The sequence below is a fragment of the Narcine bancroftii genome, chromosome 2, assembly GCF_036971445.1.
Source record: "Narcine bancroftii isolate sNarBan1 chromosome 2, sNarBan1.hap1, whole genome shotgun sequence".
Lineage (NCBI taxonomy): Eukaryota > Metazoa > Chordata > Chondrichthyes > Torpediniformes > Narcinidae > Narcine > Narcine bancroftii.
The window spans coordinates 369,512,179-369,536,020 of record NC_091470.1 but is presented as its reverse complement, the minus strand read 5'-3'; the positions used below and the strand labels follow the sequence as shown (position 1 = coordinate 369,536,020).

Below are 23,842 nucleotides of genomic sequence, written 5' to 3'. Positions count from 1 at the left end.
GTAATTGTCAATTTTATGTTTATGTTATATGTTAAACTCATTAAAAATATTTTAAGCAAGAAAGAAAAAGAAAACTTGCACTCAATGTCACCAAAACTAAGGAGCTGATTGTTGACTTCAGGAAAGGAAAGCCAGAGGGGTACGATCCAGTGATCACTGGGGGACCAGAGGTGGAAAGGGTGAGCACATTTAAGTTCTTGGGAGTCACAGTATCGAAGAATCTTTCCTGGACCCAACACACCAACGGCATCGTGAAGAAAGCACATCAGTGCCTCAAGAACTTGCAAAAGTCTCGTCTGACACCAGAAACTCTGACAAATTTCCTCAGAGGTGTGGTGGAAACTGTGCTGACCGGCTGGATCACTGTTGGTATGAGGATACCAATACTCCTGAGTGTCTCTTTGGCTTGGCTTCGCGGACGAAGATTTATGGAGGGGCTAAAATGTCCACGTCAGCTGCAGGCTCGTTGGTGGCTGACAAGTCCGATGCGGGACAGGCAGACACGGTTGCAGCTGTTGCAGGGGAAAATTGGTTGGTTGGGGTTGGGTTTTTCCTCCTTTGCCTTTTGTCAGTGAGGTGGGCTCTGCGGTCTTCTTCAAAGGAGGTTGCTGCCCGCCAAACTGTGAGGCGCCAAGATGCACGGTTTGAGGAAATATCAGCCCACTGGCGGTGGTCAAGGTGGCAGGCAGCAAGAGATTTCTTTAGGCAGTCCTTGTACCTCTTCTTTGGTGCACCTCTGTCACGGTGGCCAGTGGAGAGCTCGCATAGAACACGATCTTGGGGAGGCGATGGTCCTCCATTCTGGAGACGTGACCCACCCAGCGCAGCTGGATCTTCAGCAGCGTGGACTCGATGCTGTCAACCTCTGCCATCTCGAGTACTTCGACGTTAGGGATGAAAGCGCTCCAATGAATGTTGAGGATTGAGCGGAGACAACGCTGGTGGAAGCGTTCTAGGAGCCGTACGTGATGCCGGTAGAGGACCCATGATTCGGAGCCTGAGTGTAAAGCCTTGCAAAAAGGTAAAAGGACACAGCCCTCCACACCATTGAGAACATCCACAGGAAACGCTGCCGTCTGAGAACAGCGGCAATTACCAAGGATCCCGCCACCCAGCACACGCTCTACTCCCACTGTTGCCGCCAGGAACGAGGTGTAGGTGCCACGGACATGCACCTCCACTGTAGCAGGGAGAAACATTCATGGCCTTTATGGTTTTCTCCTGGAAGGTCTGGTTTATTTATCCTTGTGAATCTTTTCTACAGCTTTATGGTATCCTTCCTACGGTTGGGCAACCAGAACTGCACACAATCCATCTTGTGCACGAGAACGTGGAACAGTACAGTAAAAACAATGCTGGAGGAACTCAGTGTTCTTTAGACAGCAAAGGTAAAGATACATAATCAATGTTTCAGGCTTGAGCCCTTCATCAAAGTCGGAGTAAAAAGCAGGCAGACACCTGAACTATAGCAAAGATAAAAATGAATAACCAACATTTTACTCAGACCTTGATGAAGGGGCTCAAGCCCAAAACATTTGTTTCGTATCTTTATCTTTGCCGCATGAAGTGCACTGTTTAACCTGTTGAGTTTCTCTAGCGGCATGCTTTTACTTCAATCGTGGTGTCTGCAGACATTTGTATTTACCCCTTACTTCACAGCACAGGCCCTTCAGTCCACAGTGTTGTGCCAACTGATAGAAACCTACTCAACAATCTAACTGTATCCTACCTCACACCAATTACCCTCTATCTTTCTTGCATCCATGTGCCTGTCTTTTAAATGCCTCCATTGCACCGCCCCCACCACCACCCTTTGCTGGCACACACTACTCTCTGATTAAAAAAACTTACCCTAAAACTCCCTCCCTTCACTTTGTACAGACGTCCTCTGGGGTTTGCTATTCCTGTCCTGGGAAACAGGCGCTGGCTGTCCACCCTACCTATGCATTTCATAATCTTGTAGAGCTCTATCAAGTCTCCTCTCATTATTCTATGCTCAAAGAGAAAAGTCCCTGCTCTGTTAACCTTGTCACGTAAGGCATGTTTTCCAAACTATGCTCCATCCTAATAAATAGGGTGGCCAGATGTCTGGTTTTAGGCTGGATAGTTTGGCTTTCGAGTTCTCTGTCCAGTGCCACCTAAAGCCAGACATTAATTTCTCTCCATTTGGGAGTGTTAAATGCGGAGTGTGTGGCCATGATTCTTATTGCGCGATTGCTAACTCGAGCATGCGCGGTGAGTGGAAAGTGTGACAGCAACACCACACCCCCCCCCCCACCAAGAGAGTTTCTGAGGCTGACGCTGTATGTCCATTTGGCAAGTTTGAAATAGCCATCCTACTAGTAAATCTCCTCTGCACTCTCTCCATAGCTTCCACATCCTTCTCATACGGAGGCGACCAGAACTGAACACAAATTTTCAAGTGTGGTCCAACCAGAGATTTATAGAGCTGCAACATGACCTCATGACTCTTGAACTCAATCCTCCGACTCATCTTCCTCTTGAACATTGAAGGTTCAACGCCTTCACTTAGTGCCCCAACTGGTAAAGACAAGCATGTCAAAAACCTTCTTCAACCACTGGCCCTGCCATTTCGAGTAAACTATGTTCCTGCATCTCTTGCTCTTTTACTTGTACACATGGGTCTCTCTTCACACAGCTCATCATGTATACGTTTCGTTTCTTTCAACCTTATTCTGTTAATCTCCTACCTACACCCACACAATCAGACCATTTCTAATCTCTTACCTCAGTCTCCTTGATATTGTCACTGTTCCTTTGAGGTTCAATCCTCTGTTGAATTTATTGGAAATGGTTTAATGTTTAAAAAAAAGTCAATTCCATTTTCACTAATGTGAGCCTTCAGTTTCTGGACAGAATAGCAATCGAGAGCTATTTCAAGTACACGTGTACCACCGAGAGCTGGGTGCATCACAGCATGGGAAGGGAGCTGCTCTGCTCAAGGTCAGAAGCTGCAGAAGGCGGTGAATGCAGTTCAGAACATCATGCAAACTCCCCTCCCCTTCACAGACTCCAACTTCCCAGGAAAGGCAGTCAATACACTGAAGGACCCATCACCCCCCCAAACATCAGGGAGAAGGTCATCAACAGGCTTCAAGAACTACCCTCCTCCCCCATCCATGCCCCCAGACTCCTGAATGAACCCAGAACAGTGCTCTCATGCTGCTTTTGCTTGGTACTGTAACTTTCTACTTTGGAAATTGTGCTCTTTGCACAGCAGTAGGAAATGGTTGAGTAACCTGTTTTTCTATTTACAGAAAAACCCTCCTCATGATACAAGCTGAAATTTTTTCACTAATCTCACTTAAGACCACAAGGCCTAGGAGCAGAAATAGGCCATTCAGCCCATCGAGTCTGCCCTGCCATTTAATCATGATCCGATCTATTTTCCCACTCAGCCCCACTACCTGGCCTTCTCCCCATAACCTTTTGTGCCCTGGCTTATCGAACCCATCAATCACTGCCTTAAATAGACAGTTAATACTGTCCATTTCAAAGAGCAGGATTGACCTTAACCCTCCACATCAGGCTCCTCAACAACAAACTCAGTCAGGGCCTCGTTTAAGGACTTTTGTTTTTTATTAACTTTTAAAATTCTCTCTGTATTGCACAGTTTGTTGACATTTATCTTTTTCTTCACGCTGTGCACAGTTTTTTTTGGGCACGACCCATGAGTGGAAATTCTGCCTGGCCCACGGGAAAGAGAATCTCAGGGTTGTAGGTGATGTCATCGGAATACCTTGATAAAGGGCTCAAGTCCAAATGTTGATTACATAAACCAACGTTTTATATACCAAAGGGGCAACACTGTTGGCGTAACAGTTCATGCAACGCTTGACAGTGATCGGGGGGGGTTCAAATCCGGCACTGTCTGTAAGGAGTTTGTAGGTTCTCCCCAAGTCTGCATGGGTTTTCCCCAGGGGCTCCAGTTTCCTCCCATCATTCAAAATGTACCGGGGGGGTGTAGGTTAATTGGGCAGCACGGACTCATGGGCCAAATGGCCTGTTCATGTTGCAGGTCTAAAATGGATCTTTGCTCTATAAAGTACTTGACCTGTCGAGTTTCTCCAGCATTGTTTTTACATCAATGAACAGAATCCTGACATCAAAAGGAAACTTTTTTCACTTTTCATATTGCTGCTATTGAGCTCTTACTGCACACAACAGGGCCTCTGCGTTGAGCACACAGCAAAAATACTTATTTCACTCAAATTCTGGGCCATTCATGAGAAGTTGCAATCGGAGCAGACAACATTCAGGAACTTCGACCAGTGTTACAATGCAACTCATTCAAAATCTAGGTCCATTTCTCCGCTTTGCACGCAGATTCCTCAGTACCAACTATTTTGTGGCCTTTTTTTAAAAAAAATGCTTCCAGAAGGTCTTTGTGTGTGTGATAGAGGGGTCTAGGGTCTTTGTGAGACCTCCAAGAGAAACTTTCAGCCCGGATAAAAGTTGACTCCAACGACATGCGCATCTGCTGCTGGGAGCTAATGGGTTTTAGCAAAACTGACCACAAATAACCCAATAACGGATTTTCACCAACAAGGAAACATAAAAACAGATGGAACTTTTTTTTTTGGAGGGTGGGGGGGGGAGTAAAAATCCTGAAACACTAAAAACGCAACTAGGAACCTGTGATACATTGCATGTGGAAATCCCCTAACAGGACCCAGACAGACAGACCACAGAAGCTTTACAATGAAAGCGGAGATTTGTCCTTCAAAAGTGTCCCCCCCCCCACCCCCACCTCTTTTAAAATACTCCATGGGGGAACGACTCACATCACCTCGAGCCGAGATCAGTGATAGGTTTTTTTTTAAAAAGTTCTGCATGAGTTTAACTCCTGTGACTCAACTCCGACAATCATCTTGAGTCGCGTTTATGGTTTGCTCTGCATGGAAAGGCTCCAGTTGGAGCAAGGGATTGAAGCCCTCAATCCTGAAAAAGAAATGTTCCAGCACAGCCAACCCCTCATCATGGCCGCTGCACTCAAATTCACTTCTTTCTTTGGACAAAGAACACATTCAAATGCGAAGAATGCAGAAGGGGTAGGGGGGGGGAGAAAGAAAAGCACACCCAGCAATTCAAACAAAATCCCCCCCCCCCCCCCCCTCCGCTCCGGATTGAAGTTTAACGCTGTAGATCATCAGGGCTGCAGAGAGAGTGTAGCCCCGTTCCCGCTACAATGTAGCGCTTACATTGCAACAATGTTGCAAGCACTCGTTACTTTACCTTCTGAATGGCGGCAGGTGTAATTTCACCTTTGCCTCGCTGCCGCGGAGTTGCAAACGCTACCGACATCGTCTTGTCTGTGCGAGGGCCAATTTTCTCTCCCCCTCCCCTTGAATGAACTCCCTGCCACAATTCAGAACACAAATGCTGTATCTCACAACTCCTCCCCTCCGCTTTGCTCGTGGTTGCGGGGGGGGGGGGGGGGGAGGGGGGAATGTTTCCTGCCAAACTCTCTCACACCCAGTGCAAAGTGGTGGCTGGACAGAGGGGAGAAGGAAAAGGGCAGAGCTGCTGGAGAGACGGAACCAGCGTTTGGGGCTCGATCAAGGTCTGGGCGAAATGCAGGCAGGCGCCCGAATCTGCTGAGTTTCTCCAGCAGTCAGACTTGGTCCACATTGGAGAACAAGGGTCGGGAGAGAGGCCAACCTTGGGATTCAGGCATTTGCAGCCAGTCCGGTTTCCCCGCTGTTTCTTGATGAAACACTATATTATTTGCAATGCAAGACTGGTTATTATCAATCATATGGGCTACATCAGTGGACGCTGTGCTGTGAAGCAGCGAGTTCCCTCTCACTGAACAACAGGCCCTTCGCTCAGGCAATGCCCCCTGAGTTTCAGGCTGAGTGAGTCATGCAAAGCTCCCGGATAGTGGGGAGGAAGGGGCTGGGAGACCAGATGCATGCATCGTTGCAATGCAGCCATGCATCTGCTCCGAATCAGCTCCCTGCAGCATCCAGAGAGACTGCATTTCCCCCCCGCCCTTCGGGGTTCAGCTGGCGGCTCAGTCACCTGAACGAGGAGGAGGGGAGGGAAAGAAGACCGGGCGGTTCCCACCTTCATCACATTCACACGTTATTCGGGGGGTCGCCAAATGATAGATTATATTGAAGGAGCTATCTTATTTTTCGTTCATTATCTGTGGCTTGGCATCGAACCAGGCTGGGTTGATGAAACGTCCCGATGTGGCTCTCCCCCTGACCTCAGTTGATGGTACCTTCCAACTCGCAGTCACTGGAACGAACCTTTAGCAAGGAGTAGGGGGATTGTCATCCAAAACAAATCAATACTATCAGAAATGCAAAGAAAGTTAAGATAACTCAAAATATATTATTGTAATAATTTTACAATCTAGGTAAAATCATGCTCGACTTCACTGAATAAAAAGGAAATATTTTACTCCCCCCTCCCATCTTTTGCAGTGGGACAGTTATTGGTCATCGACCCACGTTGCACTTTTAATCGTCCCCGCGCCTGCGCTGTCGACCGGGGAAGCCGGTTCCCCAGCGTGTGCGCAGCCGCAGAGGGGGAGCCGGCTGTTTACCTCCCTCCCGCCCGCCGGCCCCCGAGTACGCGTGCGCAGTGCCGGGAAGCCCGACGCCCGCTGCGCGTGCGCAGTGTCGGCGAAGAGCCGGGCGGCAGCATGGCGGCCAGGTACGACCGCGCCATCACCGTCTTCTCCCCCGACGGCCACCTCTTCCAGGTGGAGTACGCGCAGGAGGCGGTGAAGAAAGGCTCCACGGCGGTAAGTCGGGGTGTGGGGGCATGGGTGAGGGGAGAAGCCCGCGTCCCCCGACCCGACCCGACCCGACCCGGCCCGGCCCGACCCGACCCGGCCCGACCCGACCCGGCCCGACCCGACCCGGCCCGACCCGACCCGGCCCGACCCGACCCGGCCCGACCCGACCCGGCCCGACCCGACCCGGCCCGACCCGACCCGGCCCGACCCGACCCGGCCCGACCCGACCCGGCCCGACCCGACCCGGCCCGACCCAGCAAAGTCTGCAGGTGCAGTGATTTAGAGTAAAAGCAGAGCGTCGGGGAAACTCAGCAGGTCAAACAGTGTCCAAAGGTACAGGTACAGACTGGAGCCCTTCATCCAGGAGGGGGAAAGGTCGGCAGGCGTCCGAACTAAAGAGAGGGGGGATAGGGGGAGGGGAGGAGGGAGGAGGGAGGGAGGGAGAGGGGGGGAGGGAGGGAGAGGGGGGGAGGGAGGGGAGAGGGGGGGAGGGAGGGAGAGGGGGGGAGGGAGGGAGAGGGGGGGAGGGAGGGAGAGGGGGGGAGGGAGGGAGAGGGGGGGAGGGAGGGAGAGGGGGGGAGGGAGGGAGAGGGGGGGAGGGAGGGAGAGGGGGGGAGGGAGGGAGAGGGGGGGAGGGAGGGAGAGGGGGGGAGGGAGGGAGAGGGGGGGAGGGAGGGAGAGGGGGGGAGGGAGGGAGAGGGGGGGAGGGAGGGAGAGGGGGGGAGGGAGGGGGAGGGAGAAGGGGTGGAGGGAGGAGGGGGAAGGAGGAAGAAGGGGAAGAGGGGTGGAGGGAGGAGGGGAGGGGTGGAGGGGGGAGGGGTGGAGGGGAGGGGGGAGGGGTGGAGGGAGGGGGGAGGGGTGGAGGGGTTGGAGGGAGGGGGGGGAAGGAGGAAGAAGGGGAAGAGGGGTGGAGGGAGGAGGGGGAGGGGTTGGGAGGGAGGAGGGGAGGGGTGGAGGGAGGAGGGGAGGGGTGGGAGGGGGGAGGGGAGGGGTGGAGGGGGGGAGGGGTGGAGGGGGGAGGGGAGGGGTGGAGGGGTGGAGGGGAGGGGGGAAGAGGGGTGGAGGGGAGGGGGGAGTAACAGAAACTGGACAAGGTGCAATTTATTGTCATATAAAAGAACGGCGCAAGATTACAAGAAATTGACTTTAGTGCCGCAGAAAATCTGTTACATTCAGAGAAAGAGAGTCTCTTCTCTCCCTTCTTGACTGCGGTCTCCAGCAGCCTGCTTGGCGTCGCCAACAGCCCACCACCTGGGCGGGCCCTCCAGCTGCAGAACCCCTGACTGGTCCGCTGCCTCGGTCACCGTCCTGTGCGTCGTCTCCACTGCTTCTCAAATGGTGGATGGTCTCCCTGGTTTCTGGTGCCCTGCACCAGTGCTCCACTTTCCTGAGGTTTGCAACACCTCGTGGCTGCTGCCAATCATAGACGCCACCATCTTGGGTACAGAACCCGCGGTCATCAAGGTATGAGCAAAATGTAGGCAAGCGTCCGAACGTAAAGGGCACGGGGAGGATCATAGACCCACAGGTAGGAGGAAATAGGTGGATCAGGAAGGTAGGACATGCCAGTAAGGAGAGGGGAGGACGGCTCTGTGAATGCAGAGGGAAGGGCAGTAGAGAGCTGGAGGAAAGCAGACAGAGGGATGGGGAAGAGGGGCAATGGAGAGTGGTCTAGCAGAATCCAGATCAGTGTCACTGCGTACGTGAGATTCTGTACTGCCCGTTGTCCTTCCAAACTCCAGTGAGGGAGGCTTAGAGCCATGAAATACTCCTCATCCATTAACCCTCTCATCCCTGGAATCATTCTTGTAAGCCTCCTCTAGACCTTCCAATGCCAGCACATCCTTTCTTTGATTAGGGCCCAAAACAGCTCTCAATACTCCTGTTCAAGAATGTGTAGTAAGGGGTGGTTAATAAATGCTAATCAGCTTTAATCAGGCCCCATTTTTGGAAAAAAAAGTCGTTTATTGTCATATGATGCAATGAAACCGCATTCTCCGGTCCTCAGTGAAAAACATGCAGACACACAACCAGATATAACACATACCGACAAACAGCATATATGCAAGACATATTCATATATAAATAAACATAAATATTGTTTTTTACAAATGAGAGTCTTGGAGGGTCAGTGTGAGCAATTTCTTTGGTCGTTCAGCGTTCTCACTGCCTGTGAGAAGAAGCTGTTCTTCAGCCTGGTGGTACTGGCTCTGACCCTCCTGGCTCTCGTCCCCGACGGGAGCAGCTGAAAGATGCTTTATGTGGGGTGGAAGGGGTCCTCAATGATTTTGTGTGTCCTCTTCAGACCACAATCCCAGTAGATCATGTCAATGGAGGGGGAGATTCCAGTGATCCTCTCTGGCTACTCTTATGGTCCTGTGGATTGACCTCTGATCCTGTTCTCTGCAGCATCCGTACCCACACTGTGATGCAGCCGGCCAGGACACACTTGACAGAGCCCCTGTTGAAGGTTGACAGGATGATGGCCGGTATTCTTGCCCACCTCTGTCTTCTCGGCGTGGAGTCATTGTTGCGCCTTCCTGACAAGTGAAGAGACGTTGAGTGCCCACAGTAGATCACTAATTAAGTGAACTCCAAGGAACTTGGTGCTCTCCACGCTCACTACTACAGAGTTGTTGAGGGTGGTTGTTCCTGGTCCTCCTATAGTCCACGATCATCTCCTTTGTCTTGGCCACGTTGAGACTCGGGTTGTTACTATCGCACCATTTCACGAGATCTTCTACCTCTTCTCTCGTGCGACTCATGGTTGTTGATTAGGCCGACTTCGGTTGGGCCATCTGCAAACTTGAAAAAAATATTGGAGCTGGATCTGTTGGTGTAGTTATTAGTCAATAGGGTGAACAAGAGCAGGCTGAGCACACAGCCCTGAGGTATGCCAGTGCTCAGTGAGATGGTGCTTGACGTTCTGCTACCGACCCTTCCAGTCTTTCCCCACAGCCTCCACCCTCATTCTCTGCCCGGCTCTACCGCCTCGATGTCGATCCAATGATGAAGGTGGCTCGACAGCGGCTATACTTTGTGAGGAGTTCGAGGAGATTCGATACGTCACTGAAGACTCTCGAAAACTTCCACAGGTGAAGAGCATTCTGGCTGGTTGCATCACTGCCTGGTACTGAGGCGTCAACTCTCAGGACAAGAATAAACTCCAGAGGGTTATTAACTTGGGACCAGACTTCACTCCATTGAGGACACTACAAGAGGTGATGTCTTAAGAAAGCAGCCTCTATCCTCAAGGTCCCTCTTCACTCTGCTACCATTGGTCTGGATATAGGCTGTTTTGTTGGGCTGGATATGTACAAGCAGATGACAAATTTAAACTTGATCACTGCACCTTTTATTCTGACATTTCAGGTTGGGTCCTTTTATTGAGGCTGTTTGATAAAGGGTCCTGACCTGAAACATTGACTGACCAATTCTACCCATGGATGCTGCCTGATCCATTAAGCTCCTCCAGCTTCTTACTGTGTGCAGAATACATGGAACAGTGCAACACAGCACCGACATGATGTCCCATAATGTGCCAACAGATAGAAACCTACTCCACAAAGTAAACCTTCCCTACCTGATCAATGGCCTTCTATTTTTCTTGTACCCATGTGCCTGTCTAAGAGTCTTTTAAAGGTCCCTATTGTGCAGGTTGTACCTCTCTAAATTGGGCGGTCTGTGGTCTGGCAACTCTGATGGTCCAGCACACTTTGAATCTGCTGCCATTAGTTTGTGGATCTGCCACCAGGGCAGCGCTGTTAGCAGTGCCAATGCACCAAAATCTGTGCACTACAGCTGAGTGTTTTGGGGATAGAGTGTTGTTAATTTGTGTACTGATGTTATCTGGTGTTTGCTACACTCTGCTCAGGAAAATTGGTGCTTGCTTTCCACCCTCACGTAACATTTCTTAAGTTGATCCTTATAAAGATCTGTCTTCATCAAGTCACAAAATGGTACAGCAAGGATGGAGGAAACTTCAACCTGACCATTGAGTAAAACTGTTTGATTAAATAGTAGCCTGCTATTTCTATCCCCCCCCCCTCCCCCATTGCCTATCTCCCTTTTCCCTCTGTCTCCTTTCACAGAGCCAAAAGCAAATCTCACCTTTTCTCTTATCAAATCTAATTAACACCTTTTGCCTGTTGATCTGGACCCCTTCCCCTCCCATTCTTCACTTTTCCCCCCAGACTTTGAATACCTGCCTCTTTTTTTAACTCATGCTTTGAGGAAGGGCTCAGGCCCAAAACGTTAGTTAGATATCTTTACTTCCTCTGGACGCTGCGAGACTGGCTGAGTACTTCCAGCATTTCTGTGGGTTTTTATTTCTGGATGGTGGAACAGATATTTTTCCTTTCAGCAGTAATAATTGTGGTAGCTTCGTAGTATTTAAGTAGTTAGTTCTGACGATAAGACATTCCATTTTTCTTCACAGGTTGGGATACGAGGTAAAGATATAGTTATTTTGGGAGTGGAGAAAAAGTCTGTTGCAAAACTTCAGGAGGAGAGAACAGTGCGGAAAATCTGTGCCCTTGATGACCATGTATGCATGGCGTTTGCAGGTAAGTGCAGATTTATTTTACTTTTGGATCCAAAACAGTTGCCTTCTCTTCTTAGAATATTCCCTTTATGGGTGCACCATAAAAAGCAGACTTTCTGATACATCATAGCACGGGACGGGAGTTGCACTACACAAAATCGCAAGAAGCTGCAGAGGGTGGTGCGTGCTCAGGAGTTTGGAAGATGGTATCAACAGGTTCAAAGGTCCCAACAGCCGTTAGGTACCTGATTGCCCCTGAGATATAGTGGTAAAAAGGAAAATCTGCAGATGCTTGCGGCCAAGTGCTGGAAAAAAATGACTTGCTGAGTTTCTCCAACAGTGAAACATGAAAGCCTGCAGACATTGTGATTGAAGTAAAAACACGACGCTGGAGGAACTCAGCAGGTCAAACAGCGTCCTTTATATTGCAAAGATAAAGATACATAACCAACGTTTTCGGTTTCATCAAGGACACCAAGAGTTTCTCCAGCATTTTTGTTTGCTAACTCAAATATAATGCACCCACGCTGGCCTTGCTATAGAATACTACAGCACAGTACAGCCCTTTGGACTTCAGTGTTGAGCCAAAGATGGTCCCCGGAGTATGTCCGAGTCCCATTTGGACCTTGAAATACTCTGGTCCGACACGTTCTTAAACTGGAGCCCAGCACGCCCGGCACTGGGAAGACCCATTGTCCACCAGCACCAGGCATGCTCTAACCTCCCTCATCACAAATACCTGGTCTGCCACTGCCCCTGTGCCCCGAAAATATAAAACAATCAGTGGCAATGGAGTCTCTGCGCTCTCCCGGCCCATGGTCCATCAAAATAAAGAGCCTCTGGATCCACCGGACCTGATATGCAATTTTTATATATTTCTTTAAAATTATAGTTTTTTTTTCGGATGTATGTACGGATGGTCGAAAGTCACTTAAGTCGTAAGTAGGGGGCCACCTGTTATCTTTTATTTAAAAAAAACCTCCCTACCTCATAAACCCTCTATTTTTCTACCATCCATGAGCCTGTTTAGGAGTCTTTTAAATCCCCCTAATGTTTCAGCCTCCACCAACATCCCTGGCAAGGCTTTCCAGGCCCCCACAACTCTCTTGTGTCTAAAAAGAAAACTTATCCCTGACGCCTCCCCTAAAATTTCCTCCCTTCACTTTGTACGCATGTCTTCTGGTGTTTGCTATTCTTGGTCTAGGAAACAGGTGCTGGCCGTCCATTCGATCCATGCCTCTCCCAATCTTGTCAACCTCTATCAAATCTCCTCTCATCATTCTTCATTCCAAAGAGAAAAGTCCCAGCTCTGCTGACCTTGCCTGATAAGACTTGTTTCCCAGTCCAGGCAACATCCTGGTCAATCTCCTCTGCCCCCTCTCCACAGCTTCCACATCCTTCGTGAAATGGTGAGGAGAACGGAACACAGTGTGGTCTCACCCGAGTTCTAATTGATCCTTTAATTGAACACTGTAAGTCTGCTCACTGTCATGTGCTCTTGCTCTTGTCATTTTTACTGCTATATGTAAGCGCTACCTTGCTGGATTGCTTGTGGAATGACACCTGTGATGATGGGACACATTTCAACCTGAATAAAATTATGAGCTATTGGAATTATTAACATTTTGTTTGAGATTTGGTGAAAACCTTCAGCTCATCTTGGCTTGATAGAAAATAATTTGTAAACATTCTGGTTGCCTCATTACAGAAAGTATGGATGAATAGGTTTACCAGGATGTTGCTTGAATTGGAGAATATGTTTTATGAGGCAAGGTTAATGAAGCTGGGATTTTTCTCTTTGGAGCGAAGAAGGATGAGAGATGACTTAAATCGAGATCTACAAGATTATGAGGCACCTTTATCCAGGGGTGTAAGTAACAAATACTAGAGAACGTCTGTGTAAGGTGAATGGAGCAAAGTTTAGGGGAGACATCAGGGGTAAGTTTTTTTTTACACTGAGAGTGATGGGTGTCTGGAATGCCTTGCCGTGTGTGGTGATGGAGGCTGGTACAATAAAAGACTTTTAGAAAGACACCCAGATGCAAGCAAAATAGAGGGCTAGTTGTTAGATTGTTGAGTTAAAGGCCCAGTTCTGTAATGTTCCATGTTCTCTTGTGTTTGTTAAATTGGAAAATAAATTTCACTCATGAATTATTTGATGATTTCTTAATTGTGTTCTCAAGATGCTGTCTAGGATGTACGAGAGTGAAATATGGGAAAATTTCTTCATGAAAGCTAAAACTTGGGAATTCACCATCCTGGAGGCCTCTGGGTATTAGCAGATCATGGGTGTGCTGTTTAAGAGACATTTATACAAGTACTTAGAAAGGAATGGGGTAGAGGGATATAACCCAAATGAATGCAAATTTGATGATTCCCTCATGTATATGGCAGGAAAATGACATTTACATTCTGCCATATTCTTATTGAATGGTGGCCTTGAAGTTAAGTTTTACTCCTGATTTCAATTTTGATTTCTCAGCTTCTTAATGAATTCTCCAAGATGTTGAAAATTCTTAGCAATTGAACAGGCAGGGATGGAGGGACCGAGACCTTGTGCAGGCAAGTTAGATAAATTTAGATTGGCATCGTGCAGAATGGTAGGTTGAAGGGAATGTTGCATTAGACATAGGGGCAAAAATAGGCTATTCAGCCCATTGAGTCTGTCTCGCCATTCAATCATGAGCTGATCGATTATCCCCACTCAGCTCCACTCCTCAGCCTTTTTCCGATAACCTTTGATTCTCTGGCTAATCAAAAACCAATCAATCTTTGCCTTTAAAACATCCAATGACCTGGCCTTCACAACTTCTTGTTGTAACAAATTCCACAGATACCCCACCCTCTGGCTGAAGAATTTCTACCACATCACACTTCTAAATGGATGCCCTTCAATCCTGAATTTTACCCTCTTGTCCAAGACCCTCCCACCTTTCTACATCTACTCTGTCCATGCCTTTCAACATTCAAAATGTTTCAATGAGATCCTCCCTCATTCTCCTAAATTCCAATATGTGCAGGCCAAGAGCCGTCAAATGTTCCTCAAAATGAGGATTTCAGTACATCTTTTAAATGAGGATCCCAAAAGAACTCATAATACTCCAGAGGTTCTCACTCATACCTTATAAAGCCTCAACATCACATCCTTGCTCTTGTATTGTATTTGCCTTCTTCACCACTGTCTGAACGTACAAGTTTACCTTCAGGCGATTCTGCATGAGGACTTGTAGGTCCCTTTGCATCTGGACATTTTCAATTTTCTCCCCCTTTTTTAAAAAAAAGTCTGCCTGTTTATTTTTTTGATGCTCTCCTGTTCAGTGTGCAAATTGTACGAGTGAAATGCTGTTATGAAGTTCCAGAAAAGATGTCACATGCAAAAGCATCCTATATATTTTGTATAATCTGCAACGCTGCCACGGTGGTTCGTGCAAGGCTGTTACAGCGCCAGCGACCAGGACCAGGGTTCGAATCTGGCGGTGTCCAAAAGGAGTTTGTATGTTCACCCTGTGTCTGCAGGGTTTTCTCCGGGGACTCCAGTTTCCAGTCACCCTTCAAAAACGTATCGGGGGTTGTTGGTCAGTTGGGTGTAATTGGGCAACACCGGCTCGTGGGATGAAATGGCCTGTTACTGTGCTGTATGTCTAAATTTTGTTTTTAATTATTCTTACAAATGAATCCCAGGACACATTTCAGGGATATTAACTCCCTTCCTGGACAATTTCAACCTCATTGATTGAATTCCTTGGATAGGCTGGGACTTTCATCTCTGAAGTTTAGGAGGTGGGGGGAAGTTTTTAAAGGGTTATAAAATCATGAAGAACATCAATAAGGTTAATGGTCACCCTCTTTATTCCCAGAGTAGGGGAAATCTAAAATAGAGAGAAAATAGGTTTAAAAATGGCCTTGGGAGCACTTTCTTCATGGGGGGGGGGTGGAAGGAGGGGTGGGTATATGGAGCAGGCTGCCAGAAGAAGGGGTAGAGATATGGAGCAGGCTGCCAGAGGAAAGGGGTAGAGATGGGTGCCATTTGAAGATTCTAAAGATAATTAGACAGGTACGTGGAAAGGTTGAGATGGATCTGAGCTGAACGCAGGAAAATGGGACTAGCTTTGTTCTCCCGACAAGGTTGGCCGAAGGGCTTGTTTCCTTGCGATAGGACTCTTATGGCAATCTGTGGGGTTAAGTCAAAGTACTGAAGTCCAGCAACATTGATCGTAAACACTTATTCTCCATGAATTCTGCCTGACCTGCTGAATATTTCTAACATCTGTAGTTTTTTGTGGGAACTTGGCCAAGTGAAGCATCAGTTTCCAGAAGCAGCCCAGTTCTGTGCACAATTACCAATTATGCTGAAACATTTGATTTGCGGTATCAAGGTTGCCATACAAACAGTGTGCCTGACTGGTTATGTATTTGTTTTTAATTTAGGTCTAACAGCTGATGCCCGCATTGTGATCAACAGAGCTCGTGTGGAATGTCAGAGCCACAAACTCACTGTAGAAGACCCAGTGACTGTCGAATACATAACACGATTCATCGCAACTTTGAAACAGGTAACTATTATTTAAGATTCCTTTATTGTCATGTAATAGACAGAACATGTAATATTATGTGAAATTCTTTCTGCCGTAAGGCAAAGATTTTCCATGTCACCTGACACCCCTTACAGAACAAGAAAAAGAGTCCCTTCAGAGTTGCTGAGTGTCCGTGGATTGGCTTCTGGCACTCCCACAGCCTCTCTAGCTCCACAGAGTCCTGTTCGATCCATTGGGAACCTGAACTCCAGATCCAAATCTCCAATAAAATCAGATCCAAATCTCCAATAAAATCAGATCCAAATCTCCAATAAAATCAGATCCAAATCTCCAATAAAATCAGATCCAAATCTCCAATCAAATCAGATCCAAATCTCCAATCAAATCAGATCCAAATCTCCAATCAAATCAGATCCAAATCTCCAATCAAATCAGATCCAAATCTCCAATCAAATCAGATCCAAATCTCCAATCAAATCAGATCCAAATCTCCAATAAAATCAGGAAGCTTTCAGTGCCTGAGGCCCTTCAGGAGCCCTTCTTTCCCTCAGCACCCTCTCGAATCCCAGTTCAAATACCTGGTTCACATGAGCTGGGCTCTAGCAGCTTGTGGGTCCTTTGACCGCAATCACTAGCACCCTAAGTCGGTCTCTCAGTCGCTGAGCCCCTTGCTGGTCTGCTGCCATGGTCTCCATCCTTCAGGGTCATCTCCTCTGCTTCTTCTCTTTTTTTTTCAAACTTTATTTAAAGATAGAAAAAACAACATACACTCCAATAATCGTCAAAAATTAATTTTACAAATATATATATAGAAAACAAAACAAAAAAACCCAAAAAAAGGAAGAAAAATAAAATTAAAAAAAACAAACCCGCCCTCCCACCCCTTCAGCCAGCTCCCTTAAGGGGAACCAAAAATATAAATTATATACAAAAAAAATTATAAATGTTAAGAACCATATATTCCAAATACGGAGACCATTTGCTAATTTAAAAAAAGAATAATTATCATGTAGATTATAGGTAATTTTTTCCATAACAGTACAAGCTTTCAATTCATTTTGCCAACGTATTATATTAATCTCTGTATTGTCTTTCCAAGTACTCGCAACATATTTACACGCTACTGATAACACCAAACGTACAAAAGCAATTTGAATTTTATCCAAACCTAATCCCCCTCAACGAAATCAAATTCCCCAACAAGAAAATCATTGGGTCTAATGGTAATGTAAAGTTATACAATTTTTCCAAAACTACTTTAATTTCTTGCCAGAATGGTTGAACTATAATGCAAGTCCAAACAGCATGTAAAAAAGTTCCAATACATGAATCACATCTAAAACATAAGTCTGAATTACTAAACCCATATTTTTTTAGTTTCTCGGGAGTCAAGTATAATTGATGTAAAAAATTATAATTAACCATTCCATATCTTGCATTAGTCAATTTGATTACATTGTCCTGACACATATCTGCCCAATCATCTTCAGGAAAAATAACACTAAATCACTCCCATTTAAGTTTAGATTTATCCCAATATTATCTTGTAACAAATTGTACATAACCGAAATATAACCCTTCTTTGGTACAGATGAAATCAAAGACTCAAATCTTGACAAAGTAGGTAAATTCATCTCTCTACCATAATTATCCTTTACCAAGGCTCTAAGTTGGTAATACACAAACAAAGAATTTACAGATATATCAAATCTCTCTCTCAATTGATTAAAAGAAAGAAATTGTCCCTGTATTGTCTTTATACTCTTAAAATCCCAACTCTTTAAATAATTATTAAACATTGAAAAAGAAATAAGTTGGTTATTATACAATGGGGTTAAAATTGATAATTAATCTTTTGATCCCAAAACCCTATTTTTTTTAAATCCAGATCTTTAACAAATGTTTCAATACCAGCATATTATATTCTTGTAGCAAATTAAAGTTCCAACGAAATATAAATTCATGTACCTCGACCTCTGAAATGCACGCCATTTCCACCTTAGCCCAGCTAGGAGGTTGATCTAGATCCATCAACTTGCTAATAAATGCCAATTGGGCTGCTTCATAATAATTTTGAAAATGTGGTAACTGAAGTCCACCTAACACATATTTCCATGTAAGTTTATACAATGCCACTTGAGCTAATTTACCTTTCCATAAAAACTTATTTAAATCCTGAAAAAATATTTAAATCTTGAAAAAAACCTTTTGAAAGTAAACAAGGTACTGACTGAAATAAATATTGAATTCGGGGGGAAATATTCATTTTAATACAATTGACCCTACCAATCAAAGTCAATGGAAGATCTTTCCACTTAATCAAATCTGCTTTAATCCATTTTAATAGAGGCACATAATTTAACTGATACAATGACAGATAATTAACAACTACAAGCACACCTAACTATATAATTTTATTTGTCCACCTTAATTTTGTAATAATTTTTAATTCTGAATAATCTCCTATTCCAACTGGTAAAAATTTCACTTTATCCCAATTCACTTTATATCTGGACAGTTCTCCAAATTTCGACAAACACTCTTGCAACTGCTTCAGTGACCGTTCCGGTTCTGTCAAATATTATCAATACATCATCTGCAAATAAATTAATCTTATATTCTTCATTCATAGCCTTCATCCCTCTTATTTTATCATTTTGTCTAATAGTCTGAGCTAATGGTTCAATAGCCAATGCAAATAAGGCTGGTGACAATGGACAACCCTGCCGAGTTGAACGAGTCAACCTAAAGAGATCTGACCATTTGTCACCACCCTAGCAATCGGGTTCGTATATGAAGCTTTAACCCAACCAATAAAAAAAGGGCCGAATTTAAACTTTTCTAACACCTTAAATAAAAAATCCCACTCAATCCTATCAAAAGCCTTTTCTGCATCTAGTGCAACCACCATAGGATGGTTAGGCTGCTTTTGGTATGCATTGACTAAAGTAATTAATCAAAGAATATTATCTGATGCATTTCTGTTCTTAATAAAACCTGTTTGCTCAATATGTATCAACTTGGGTAAGTACGTAGCATGTCTATTAGCTAATACCTTGGCTATAATTTTATAATTACATTTAATAAAGAAATAGGTCTATATGAAGACACTTTTAATGGATCTCTATTTTTTTTGGAATAACAGTTATTAAAGCACTTGAACAAGATTTCGGCAGCTTCTGTTCTTCAGTAACTTGTTTTAACACATCTCCAAATACATTAGATAAATCATCATTTAAAAAATATATAAAATTCCACAGGAAATCCATCATCCCCTGGGGACTTTCCATTTGGCATTTCCTGTATAGCTTCCTTAATTTCAAAATCTGTAAATGGAGATTCCAATTCCTGAACATCTTTCTCATCTAGTACCGGTAACCTTAATTTAGATAATAAGATCCAATAGACCATTATCCTGCTTCCTCTCAGAAGTATATAATTTTTGATAGAATGAATAAAACTGATCATTAATTTCCTGAGGCTCATAGGTAATTATTGAATTCTTTTTAATGGCATTAATAGTCCAAGATGCCTGTTCAACTTTCAATTGCCAAGCAAGTACCTTATGAGCTCTTTCTCCCAACTCATTATAACGTTGTTTAGTTCGATTGATTAAACGCTCAAACTGATAAATTTGCAATTATAGCGTAATTTCAATTTCACTAATGCAGCTTTTTTGTCTTCTGTCACATCCTTCTGAAGATCTTTCTCTAACTCAGCAATCTGATTTTTCAACTTTAAACTTTCTGCCATATGTTGTTTCTTAACCTTCGTAGAATAACCTGTCCCCTCAAATAAGCTTTTAACGCGTCCAATACTACAAAATGACTATCCACAGAATTAATATTCTCAGTCAAAAATGAAGAGATATGCTCTTTAACAAAAGTAACAAACTCTATTTTTTTCAATAACATTTCATTAAACCTCCATCTATACGACGAACGTACCACTTTTGAACTTTCTCAGAAAAGTAATAATGAATGGTCTGATATAACTCTACTTTTATATTCAGGTGTGCTGATACCAAAAAAAATCAATCCTAGAAAACAAATCATGTCGTGATGAATAAAAAGAAAAATCTTTCTCTGTAGGATTAACCTTCCTCCAAACATCTACCAGATTTAAATCTTTCATCAACGTATTGCCGTCTTTGATTTCCTTTATACTCTTCGGGTTTCTATCCAATAAAGGTTCCAAAACACAATTAAAATCTTCCCCAACTAAAATATTTTCATTAGCTTGAGTTAACAATAAAAAAACTTCTGAAATAAACCACTCATCTATATTAGGCGCAGAAAGATTAAGCAAAGTCCAAGATTCAGCAAAAATTTTACAATTCACCCGTAAAACTCTACCTACATTTCCCTCTGAAGATTCCAATTCAAGTGATAAATTTTTATGAATCAAAATTGCCTTAGAATTAAAAGAAGAAAAAAACACATGTCCAACCCAATCTTTTTTCAATTTCAAATGTTCCTTTTCGGTCAAATGTGTTTCTTGTAAAAAGGCAATATCAATTTTCATTTTTTTAATATAAGCCAATACCCTCTTTTGCTTAATTGGATTATTTAATCCCTGAACATTAAAAGTTGCAAAATTCAAAGTAGACAATTTTACTAAGTACATATTTACACTCTATAAAATAATGCTCCCCTTTATAATCCTTCAAAAACACAAAAAAAACCCACCCCTCAATAAAACAAAATTTAAAAGTTTTTTTTAAAACCTTCCCCCCCCCCCCAAAAAAAATATAAAAACCATCCAAAGGTAGTAACACCCTAAAAATCGGGGTGTGGTAAGGCCACTAGCAGCAGATGACAGTCAAAGCTTTCAGTGTCATCCACCCCCCCAGTCAGATACATATTCATTATGTAATTAAAAACAATCAAATATAGTTAATATATTCAACCCAATGATTATACAGGATCTTCAATGTCAAGAAGACTTTGTGTCAGCTCTTCTTTCTTTCCATTCTTTCCATACCCATTCCCGTTCCCATTTCCATTTATCCTCCTCTTAGGAGACGATGGTGAAGACCGCCCGTTTCTTCGCAATTCTGGCAATGAATTAGTAAAAGCCAAGGCATCGTGATCGTTCTCAAAAAATTGAGATTGAAAGTTTCCGTAAAAAACCTTCAAAATTGCAGGATAATGAAAAGCAAACTTGTAGCCCTTTTGCCATAAGACATCTTTAGCCGAATTAAATTCCACTCGTCTTCTAATAACCTCTTGATTCAAATCAACATTAAAAAACACTATTATTTTGAATCATCAACGGGGATTGACTCTGCCACGCTTTCTGTACTGCCATTCGTAGAATCATTTCTCTATCTTGATATTTCAAGCAACGCCCTTGGTGTTTGTCATGGAAGTGGGTTTTTTCCTCAACACTCTATGGGCCTGATCCAGTTCCAAACCTTCAGGCAAAAGCTCTTTACCCAGTACCTCTGGGATCCAATGCTTAAAATTTTTTTATTGGATCAGAACCTTCAAAGTCCTCTGGAAGACCAACTATTTTCATATTATTTCTCCTGCTTTGATTTTCCAATGAATCAATCTTCATCAATAAATCCTTCCTTTGAATCCTCCAATCTACAAAAGAATCTTCTACATTTTCCATTTTTTCTTTATTGCGTTCCACCTGATTTTGACATTCAGAAAAGGCTGTTTCAATTTTTTAAAAATTATCTTGTACAATATCAACAGATTTTATACATCTGTTAATATCATTCTTAACTACAGTCATTTCTTGTTTCATAGTTGACATTTTTTTTTTAATTTTTTTATTTTTCACACTATAAACCACATTGATCAAGATACATACATTTTTCTTTTCAAATATATACAGTGTCGTTTTCTTCCCCCCCCTCCCTCTTCCCATCCCACCCTCCCTACCTCCCCTCCCATTCATTTTAAGTTCAGAATCTAAGATACATTAAACCCGTCAAACAATGTTGTCACTCAATAAAAATAAACAAGAAATTCCATTGAGTCAATTCTTTTCATTTCCTTCTCCTTCTGTCATTTTAGGTGGTAGATGTCCCCGGTAGGTTTTCTCTATTATGCTTCATGTATGGCTCCCATATTTGTTCAAATATTGTAATATTATTTCTTAAATTATGTTATTTTTTTCTAATTTAATACATTTATTCATTTCTATATACATTGTTGTATTCTCAAGTTATCTTCTAATTTCCAGGCTGACATAATACATTTTTTTGCTACGGCTAGGGCTATCCTAACAAATCTTTTTTGTGCACCATCCAAATCAAGTCCAAATTCTTTGTTTTTTATGTTACTTAGGAGGAAGATGTCTGGGTTTTTTGGTATATTGCTTTCTGTGATTTTATTTAATATCTGGTTTAGATCTTCCCAAAATTTTTTCACTTTCTCACATGTCCAGATTGCATGAATTGTTGTTCCCATTTCCTTTTTACAGCGAAAACATCTGTCAGATACTGTTGGGTCCCATTTATTTAACGTTTGAGGTGTAATGTATAGCCTGTGTATCCAGTTATATTGTATCATACGTAACCTCGTGTTTATTGTATTTCTCATCGTTCCAGAGCATAGCTTCTCCCATGTTTCCTTTTTTATCTTTATATTTAAATCTTGTTCCCATTTTTGTTTAGTTTTACCATTTGTTTCCTCATTCTCCTTTTCTTGCAGTTTAATATACATATTTGTTATAAATCTTTTGATTATCATTGTATCTGTAATCACATATTCAAAGTTACTTCCCTCTGGTAACCTCAGACTGCTTCCCAATTTGACCTTCAAGTAGGATTTCAGTTGGTAATATGCCAACACTGTATCGTGAGTTATATTATATTTATCCTTCATTTGTTCAAAGGATAATAATTTATTTCCTGAAAAGCAATTTTCTGTTCTTTTGAACCCTTTTTTCTCCCGTTCTCTAAAGGAAAGGTTATCTTTTGTAAAAGGGATTAGCTGATTTTGCGTCAGTATTAGTTTTGGTAATTGATAATTTGTTTTATTCCTTTCTACATGAATCTTCTTCCAAATATTGAGCAGATGATGTAATACTGGAGAATTCCTACATTGTACCAATTTTTCATCCCATTTATATAATATATGTTCAGGTATCTTCTCCCCTATTTTATCTAGTTCTAATCTAGTCCAATCTGGCTTTTCCCTTGTTTGATAAAAATCTGATAGGTATCTTAATTGTGCGGCTCTATAATAATTTTTAAAGTTTGGCAGTTGTAAGCCTCCTTGTTTATACCATTCTGTTAATTTATCTAGTGCTATCCTCGGTTTCCCCCCTTCCATAAAAATTTCCTTATTATTTTCTTTAACTCCTTGAAGAATTTCTCCGTCAAGTGTATTGGCAATGCCTGAAATAGGTATTGTATCCTTGGGAAAATGTTCATTTTAATACAGTTTATCCTTCCTATTAGTGTTAGTGGTAAGTCTTTCCAATGCTCTAAGTCGTCCTGTAATTTTTTCATTAGTGGATAATAATTGAGTTTATATAGATGGCCGAGGTTTTTATTTATTTGTATACCTAGGTATCGTATTGCTTGCATTTGCCATCTGAATGGTGATTCTTTCTTAAATTTTGAGAAATCCGCATTATTCATTGGCATTGCTTCACTTTTATTTGCGTTAATCTTGTATCCCGACACTTCTCCATATTCCTTCAATTTCTTATGTAATTCTTTTATTGATATTTCTGGCTCTGTTAAGTATACTATAACGTCATCTGCAAATAAACTGATTTTATATTCCTTGTCTTTTATTTTTATCCCTTTTATTTTATTTTCTGTTCTTATCAATTCTGCTAGTGGTTCTATAGCTAACGCGAACAATAAGGGTGATAGTGGGCATCCCTGCCTTGTTGATCTGCTTAAGTTAAATTGCTTTGATATATATCCATTTACTGTCACTTTCGCCAATGGCCCCTTATATAATGCTTTAATCCAATTAATATATTTCTCTGGTAAACTGAATTTTTGTAGTACTTTGAATA

The 23,842-nt window shown here is 43.2% G+C and overlaps 2 protein-coding genes across 4 annotated transcripts in view; one reads left to right on the top strand and one right to left on the bottom strand.

Moving 5' to 3' along the window:
• Nucleotides 1-5,423, bottom strand: part of ss18 (SS18 subunit of BAF chromatin remodeling complex) — an 81,587-nt gene extending 76,164 nt beyond the window's left edge. The window contains exon 1 of one of the 2 annotated variants that reach the window (XM_069922584.1): nt 5,257-5,423. In XM_069922584.1, the coding sequence (XP_069778685.1) occupies nt 5,257-5,325 (69 nt within the window). In that variant the 5' untranslated portion in view covers nt 5,326-5,423. The remainder of the gene's footprint in view (nt 1-5,256) is intronic. The other variant, XM_069922582.1, reaches the window with a different exon arrangement.
• A 1,208-nt stretch (nt 5,424-6,631) lies between these two features.
• LOC138755854 (proteasome subunit alpha type-7) overlaps nt 6,632-23,842 on the top strand; it is a 47,237-nt gene continuing 30,026 nt past the window's right edge. Inside the window, exons 1-3 of one of the 2 annotated variants that reach the window (XM_069922580.1) lie at nt 6,632-6,778; nt 11,211-11,337; nt 15,744-15,868. In XM_069922580.1, coding sequence (XP_069778681.1) covers nt 6,677-6,778; nt 11,211-11,337; nt 15,744-15,868 — 354 coding nt within the window. In that variant the 5' untranslated portion in view covers nt 6,632-6,676. The remainder of the gene's footprint in view (nt 6,779-11,210; nt 11,338-15,743; nt 15,869-23,842) is intronic. The other variant, XM_069922579.1, reaches the window with a different exon arrangement.